General features: G+C 38.3%; 1 protein-coding gene across 1 annotated transcript; it reads left to right on the top strand.

Annotated features, from left to right (window-relative positions):
- The first annotated feature begins 3,721 nt into the window (after positions 1-3,721).
- On the top strand, positions 3,722-6,522 carry LOC113049004 (endosialin-like). Its single transcript, XM_026211014.1, has one exon. It carries the CDS (start codon positions 3,911-3,913, stop codon positions 5,945-5,947), a length of 2,037 nt encoding a protein of 678 aa, XP_026066799.1. The 5' UTR covers positions 3,722-3,910; the 3' UTR covers positions 5,948-6,522.
- The last annotated feature ends 2,296 nt before the right edge of the window (positions 6,523-8,818 follow it).

Here is an 8,818-nt window from a genome sequence, read left to right as displayed (position 1 = left end):
TTGTGCCTTTATACTCTAAGGACTGGTTTCCCAGACATGCATTAAAGGGCATTCCTGTCTACAGTTTACTATGTGAAAATATTTAACATGCCCACAACCCTTTTCAAAGTTGCATTGAAATTAAAGTAGAAACAGATTGGGTTTTTTTCATATTGGGATATACATCTGAGTATCAAAAATGTTTTGAGGCATTTCACTCAAAATGGAGGCAAATGAACGTGAATTTGAAGGCTGGTTTAGACTGTCTAATGCTGCTGTCAAGTGCTTTCGAAGTTTCTTAGGTGGAAAATGGATATGAATGACCTCTCAAGCTGTATTTACAACTGAGAAACTGAGATAATTTTGACAGCCGAGTTTCTGAGTTGGGCGGGCCTGTAATCTTTAAACTTGGCGGAGGGTAGAAACATAGCTATTGCACTGTAAAGTTTTATTTGTTTTTTCACACATTTTACATTGCTTTCTCCTGCATTTTCACTCATGTATATACACGCATATAAATAACCATTTGATGCTTATTGTATGTAGACAAAAATTTTATTTATTTGAAAAACAATTCAGAATCATGAGCAAGTCAGATATATAGATTGTGTGGTGAATGTTTATATGGTTACCAATTAAGGGGACACTACATTTTATTCAAATGGATTAATACCTAAATATTTTTGGGCTTTAACAAGATTTCCCGAAGAGAATGGACAAAGCACTTGAATGCAACATGCAGTTATGTCACTTTGATAAAACATTATAGGGTATATAACATTGAAGTTTTAAAAATGAAAGATATGCATGGTTTAATTGTTCACAATATGGTATGTATAACATGCCTTTAGAAAACAGATTGGGTGAATTTTTACTTCATGCTGACTTTAACAGTAGTAGGCCAACTGGGTTTAATGTTGTGGAAATCTGCCCAAAGACAAACTGCATTTTGGACAGAGTAAAATTGTACAAATCTTCTTCCAAGTATTTTGTATTGGATGAGAATCCACTGTAAGCCTAATGTTTTGGCTTTCTTGAAACATACATTAAGCGTATAAAAATGATAGAGGTTTCATAATCCACATTTAGTAAGGAAGACAGTGTTTATGTATGTGCAAATTTGATGTTTCTTTTTTAGTATTCTGATCGAGTCAGTCTTTCATCTGAATCAAAAGCTTTCCAGATCACTTAATGCTTAAAAAAATATATATATTATGCACAGATCCTGAACATGATGTATGTGATCCAAATACATACATGTGTGTCTGTATGCTTGTGTTTAGAAGCAATTCCTGACCCAGAAACGTATCTTTAGGATGACTGCTTTAGCTGAATTGGATTTGAGACTTACTGTATCATGGTTCAGGGAGAGGGCTTTCCAAAAGTGCTGTCAAAAACTGAATTATAAATTTTACAAATGTCAAACAGAGCCACATAAGACTATACATCCTGCACCAAGATCCTTGTTTCCAAACACAGCTGTGAAAGTTGATTGGTAAGGTCATTTTAACATATAACTAGAATGTTGTTTCTAATATGTAACGATTAGTGTTTAGAAGTTTGCAGTACCCTCTGTCTGTTGCTTCCATTTGCATCAGTTATCTTAAAACTGATAACATTATGTCTGCATTTACTTTCCAGAGGAAAGTAAAATGAGCAGTAATGACTTCTGCTAAGTACAAGACCACTGCCAACAGCTTAATAGCAAGCTTGAAAGGGGAAGATATGAATGTCCGTTGCACGTATAACATCTCAAGATTCTTTTCTCAGTCCTAATCACACATATTTTGTATAATTATCACATGCAGGAATTAGAGACACTGTTTACAGAGCAGCTAGTGGGTGAACAAATTCAATTCAGCATGATATGAAGGGTTAGTGGAAGCAGCATGAGATCTGAGGACAGTATTTAGAACGAGCCATACTGAGAGTGGAAAAGAGCAAATGTGATTTACAGGTGGTGGATGGACGGTTCCAGGAAAAAAATAAATAAATAAATACCCTTAGGATCTTCTGTGCTGTTCTGCAGATTTGTTTCACCTCAGTGTACCTTGGATATTGACTCGTGAGATGAAGGTTAGGTACATCGGCACTGATGGTGAGATGAAAAGAGAGCATGAGTGAAGTGTTTAAAACACCTAGAAATGTGATCTTTCATATAGTTTTGAAAAACACAATTTTCGTATTATTATCAGGACTTTGCAGGACTGTAAATCCTTGAAATCCCCCCCATTTTGCTAAAGATTGTCTGGCAAGTGAAGCTTTGCATTTTTCACATTGAGTGTTTCCACGGAAATGATTGATATGTGCGTATAGAACATCTGCAGTGCATGAATAGATTTGCCCAAACTCTTCGGATTGTTTGAAGCATCTCTGTTTACTGACAATAAGTTGTGTATTTGTATCTTTGTGCATGTGGCCTGAAATAAAAATCCTTTTCAGATTACTTAAGCTTTAGACACTTCTCCAGATTGTTATGATGTGATATTTGGTTTTAATGATCACCAAAACAGGATTCAAATTGCTTGATTCAAGGTTGTGTTAAGTTTTATGATTCCTGCACCAAAATAAAATAACATAAAATAAAACTCTCAAAAACACTGACCACACTTCAGTGCATTCTCAAAGTTAATATTATCAGCTTTCTTAGAAATGTGCTTCATTTGTGTTTCATTCACAAAACTAAAGTTTTAATGATCTTTTAGAAATCTAGCCATTTCCTCCTTAGCCTGTTCCTGTTAAACCCCCCACATAACTTTATCCCCATTACGTCTATATACAGATTGAGACCACTGAGTCTTTCCACCTCTCTGTTTTCTTAACAAAGCTGGATCTTTTTTGTTCCTTATGGCTATGAGTAGTTTAACCTCTAGCAAACTAGATCTATTATTGTTCCAGTATGCAGTGATTGTTGATGTTGCAGTGGTTTCACAGGCAACTGGCAGACTTCAGGTAATTTGAGTTTTTTATATGCTCCAGTAGTCATGTATGAACAATACTTGTTTCATTCAACAAGGCCATCCATTTAAGAATATATATTTACATAACAATTATTATTTTTAATTACAGTATGTGTGTAATTCATTCATCAAATAACATGTATTAGTACAATAAAGTAACATACTTTTTATGTTTTTGTCATTCATTTTTATAGGACAAATTTTAGAGAGGTGCAAAGATGGACAGTTTCAGACCTGTTTAAGAGCACATTAGCTTTAAAGTGTCATGATAGCACGCATTAACCACAGTGCTACTACTCAAATAAGAGAGGAGAGACCAAATGCCCAGAAAGACATCGGAAAACAATATGAAAAAGAGAAAAGATTAGAGAAAACTGCTGACTTTTACAGCAGACACAGCCTTTTGTCTAAATATTCTCGAATATTTAACATGGGTAAAAAAAAAAAAACGTTACAATTTGTTATCATATCCATAGTTTAGTGGGGGTGGAGAGTCACTTGGGGTTGCGGGGGGTGTGGTGTGGTGGGGTAAAGTCCCAAACCATTTCCATACACACTCTTATGAAAAACATAAGTTACATTCTGTTGAAGAGGCACAGAGACCACTGCACTTCCCCCCAGTCCCCCCAAAAATACACACACACACAAATTGGTCCTGCCTGTGCCAAAAACATTTTTTTGACTCCCCCTTTCTCTTCAGTCACTCCTACCCTCCTTCCATCTCTGCAACCCTCCCTCTCTCTCTCTCTCTCTCTCTCTTTCTCTCTCTTGCTGGAACGTCAAGGGTCAGATTGGAAATATTCAGCTTAGGCTCAGATCACCACTGGACAGGACAGAGAGAGGAGGGTGGAGAGAGAGGAAAAGAAGGGAAAAGTTTAATACAGGTACAAGTAATCGAAGAATGGGCAACAAAAACTAGCATAAAACTAGGGGGAATAAATTGAAAGAAAGTACAATAGAAAATAGAATAGATGAGAGGTATGGGCTGTTCAGTTCTTTGTGTTATTCTGCTGTCCTCACTACTGTGCCTCTATGGGGTGCAAACTCAGGGATTGAAAGAACGGGATGCACTCTGCAGCGAGGATGGGTGCTATGTGCTCTATTTCCAGCGCAAGATCTTCCTGGATGCTTGGCGTAGCTGCAAGGAACACGGAGGGAACCTGGCCACCATCAGGCATCCAAAGGAAGCAGCAATGGTGAAGGAGCTCTTCTCGAATGTGGAACTGAGACCACACCACAGAGACAGGGCAAATATCTGGATTGGCCTTCAGAGGCAGCCCCGACAATGTTCACAGACCCGACCCCTGCGTGGCTTCTCGTGGATCACTGGAGATCAGGACACCCAGTACACTAACTGGCTCCAAGAAAGCTCGACCAGTACCTGCCCATCCCCACGATGTGTGGTGATACCTTACAGCACTGCGGCCCATGAGCAAGTGCATAATCTGAAATGGAAGGACGGACCTTGTTCGATTTCAGTGGATGGCTACCTGTGCAGGTACAACTTCCCAGGCATGTGTACAGCTATTGCTAGTGAGGGAGGTGGGAATACACTGTATACTACCCCTTTTAACCTTCTGAGTACCCTCTTAACACATATGCCAAATGGATCAGTTGCAACTGTACCTTGTCCTGCTAAAGATGACCAATCAATTCTGTGCACACAAAAGGAAGATGGAACTGTAGGTTGGAACAGGGAACCACCTTTTTGCTCTGATCCACCTAAGACAAGCAGGTGCGATAAAGACAATGGAGGTTGCCATCACATTTGCATTGATGATGACTCACAATACCGCTGTTCTTGTCGTGATGGCTACATGCTGGCATCTGATGAACGGAGCTGTGTAGATGTCGATGAATGCCTACAGAGTCCCTGTGAGCATACCTGTGTAAATGTTCCTGGATCCTTTGAGTGTCACTGCTGGGATGGCTACGGACAAAATGAAGAGGGTGCCTGTGAAGATGTAGATGAGTGTTTGGACAACCCTTGTGAGCATGAATGTAAGAACACATTGGGCTCCCATATTTGCCACTGCCATGTTGGTTATGCCCCATTACAAGAGAACCAGAATCGCTGTCACGACATCGTTGAATGTCAAATTGAAGGAACATGTGAACAGATGTGCATCAGTAACGCAGGATTCTTTGAGTGCCACTGTAAAGACGGTTATACTCTTCAGCTTGACCAAAATTCCTGCAAACTCATTGAGGAGGACATGGACACTCCCTCAACCACCGTCTCCAACCCATGGATTACTCACAATCCCCTTAGGGAATCAGAAGATCCAGAATACCCATGGATCCCTCCCCCTGTTTCTGATTGGAGCTGGCTGACTGAGCTGCCCAATGTGGAAACAGTTCCGACAGACCTGATTTGGACAACTGAAAAGGAACCTGAAAGGACTACACTGACTGAAAGCTCCCCTGAGGTCATTAATGTTGATGGTGACCTTAATACAGAACTACCAGCTTATAATGGTTTTTTTCCACCAGCAATTCTGACACCCGTACCAGACTATTATGAGGATGAGAGCACCATGGTTCCCACAGTCCTCCCTTCCTCCACAGCTTCAGGCGGAGCTTGGAGTTTGCCCTGGTTCAGCTCAACCCAAACAAAACCGGAGACACAAGAAACTGCAACTAACCCTATTGACCTTTTTGGAGAACATAAGTCTACTGAACAAGATCATTATAATACTGACATGTATGTTGATAAATCAACCACCTTTGGTCCAGGGCAGCAAACTTCCACCCATTCCCCAATGCAGTCACCAGGAATAGATGTCAGCATTGACCAGAATCAAGGAACCAGCTGGTTGCTAGTTGCATTGCTAGTGCCACTTTTCATCTTCATTGTGGTGATGGTGGTCCTGGGAATTATCTATTGTACTCGCTACACTGTTAAACCACAGAACAAGAACACCAGCGATTGCTATCACTGGATTGCCGGTGCTGGTGATAAAGCAGCTGCTGACTTGTCTGATAGCGTAACCAAAACCCATGTTTAAGCAAGTAGGACTGGACAGTGTGATAATGTAAATACATTTTGTTTTGTAACTTCACAGTTCCGAGAAGAATTTGATGAATTGAGGGTAGCACCCCATCCTTTCCCTTTGACATTATTATCCATAATTATGTATGGATGTTTATCTGGACAGTCTGCTTAAGTGAAAAACGGGAGGAATGACTCTAAAATCACTGAACCTCATTCTCTGCTGTTCTCAAGAGGCAATAAAAGTTGTTCTACTGTTGGTCACACTGATCTCTTAGTTTGCGAAACAGTTGCTCAACGGTCACATGACAAACCATAGAGCATTCTTAATAGATGAGGATCCTCGGTTGAATAATGTGGGTTATTTATTTTTAATTCTGAAGAAACTTTCCATCTGAATAACTGTTTGAGTCAGGTCTTAAGAGATGTGTTCTCTAAGGAGCCATAATTTCAGTCCATTTTGACAATGTCTAGATTTGTATTCCCTGTTGTGATTTCAGTCTGATCCAGACCAAGAAAAAGTCTGTCTATCATATTTGTTAAACGCTGTTTTTACCAAATGGTGCCTAACAAGATCATCTGAAAATGCTTTCTAAGCATTGTGTGTTTTTAATGACAAAAATTGCTATGAAACTGCACGTGCACAGTCTGGTCGTGAACACTGTGTGAATGAGGTTGGTCATAATTCACAAGCGTTTTGAAAACAAGCAGTCAGACAATCGTGTACCAATGACTTTCCTTATTTGTTTGTAGCATTATGTTTTGATATGCTTGACGTAAAGGCTGTGTTAAGGTAAAGTACAGATCAACTTGTTTAATCCACAAACCACTAAATTTCCTGCTCTAACTACTTCTTGATTTAATTTTTTTTAAATTAAAGTTCTCAGTATAGTTTAAAGTTTTGTGTCCTCATTGTTTGAAATGAGCAATATTTGTTTTTTGATGCTGTGGCTAATGCATGCCTATAAAATCAATAGACAAGTTTCGGTTTATTTGTAGAATTTGCAGCTTTTTATGGGTAAGAGTAAGGATGTGGAAAGGGTTTACTCAACTCTATAAAAGTAACAATGCCTTTGTCTTATTCTTAATGTGTCCTTTCAACATTTCTCATCTCCAACCTGCTTTCTTTTCTCCCTTGCCTCCACATGGATACTGAGAGATATTGACAGTGGTGCAATGAAAGAAACACGTTCTGTACTCAGTAGTTGATAATCCAATCAGATAAATCTGGCCAGACATCAGAGAGCTCCTTCTACTGTCATGCAGTGTTGTGGATAATTGGCGTGCTCAGCCATCACATCATCACAGGAAAAGCACTCTGGTGTAATCGCTTGAGAACGAACAGCTTCCTACATGTTTTGCAGTTGTGGTTACAGTTCTGTGTGAGATGACTTTAGAATAATCTTTGGGTGGTCAAATACACTACTGCTCAAATGTTTGGGGTCAGTAAATAGTCAATGAATACTAATTTAGCAAGAATACGTTAAATTGATTAAAAGTGAAGAAGAAAAAGCATCAAAACATTGATGATAAAAAAATGTTTCTTATGTGCCAAATCAGCATGTTAGAATGATTTTTGAAAGATCATGTGACACTGAAGACTGGAGTAATGATGCTGAAAATTCAGCTACACATTACAAGAATAAAATACATTTTAAAATATGTTAAAATAAAAAATAAACACTTTTTTAAAATTGTAATAGTATTTAAATAAACGCAGCCTTGGTGACACCATGGTAAGAGACTTTAAAAAACATAATAAAAATATATTAAAAAATAAAAAATGTGTGGGGACATTTTTGGTCCTTATGAGGAAACAAGCTTTTTAAATCATACAGAATGATCATTTTGGAGAATCTAAAATAGCTGAAATATTTTCTGAGGGGTAGGTTTAGGGTAAAGGGATCAAAAATACAGCTTGTACAGTATACTTTTAAAAATCATTACGTCTCTGGAGAGTTGCCATAAAACATGAAAACCCAATGTGTCCAAACTTGCTTTAAAGTAAATGTTGCTGTTTATAATTCAGTGACTTTCATACATTTTAATGTGTGACTCAAGTGTCCAAAAACTTTTGGAGTTATAGTACTTGTCTTTAAGTCTTAAACTGATCAAGACTAGTGTTCAAATTTTGTAAAGAACGAATCAAAAAGTGTTATGACAAAATGTCAGTATCTGATACATATAATCGTCTTTTTGCAAATTAAGAAAGAATTTCATGATTATATTATTTCTTGGGAACAATTTATACAATATAATTTATAGCCAAAGTTTGAAATCATTATACTTCCTTAAAGGCATTTAACTAATTCTTCAAACAATCACTTTAAATATTCGTATCAACCTTCCGTAATAATTACTAATGTCAGTTCAACAAATGCTTGCAGTAATGAGTTTTATTTCAAAGGCTCGCCGATTGTTTGTGTTGCCTTGTGCCCTCAGGTACTCTCACATTCAGCCCAGTGATAAGCAGCTGGGGAAAGATTTCAGCAACAGACTCTTCAAAGGGAAAATGTTGGAGTATATCGTGGCCTCTCCTCATTCCACATTCCACAGACATCTCTTTTAAATTCAGCTGTGCATTAGGAGAGGGAATGGACCGATTTATGTTATGTATTCCAGAGAGTGTTTGGCATCACAGGCTTAGCTGTGTGTCTTTCCTGCCTCTCCCAGTAAACAACCTGTCAGCTATTTAAGCTAATTAAGGATGAATTATTATATATGGAGCACTGTTCCTACATTCCACACAGCATATAGGATCCGATGTTATTCTATGCCTCGTTTCCAGCACCTATGGAGGCTGAAATGGCACATTAAAAACACCCAGTCTGAGATTCTATATCCTGTCAGACATGGAATATTGGCAAATGTGTTCTGCCAACACAGT

Source organism: Carassius auratus, chromosome 3 (assembly GCF_003368295.1).
Source record: "Carassius auratus strain Wakin chromosome 3, ASM336829v1, whole genome shotgun sequence".
Classification (NCBI taxonomy): Eukaryota; Metazoa; Chordata; class Actinopteri; order Cypriniformes; family Cyprinidae; genus Carassius; species Carassius auratus.
The sequence above is the reverse complement of the archived record's forward strand: the minus strand, read 5'-3'. Positions and strand labels throughout refer to the sequence as shown.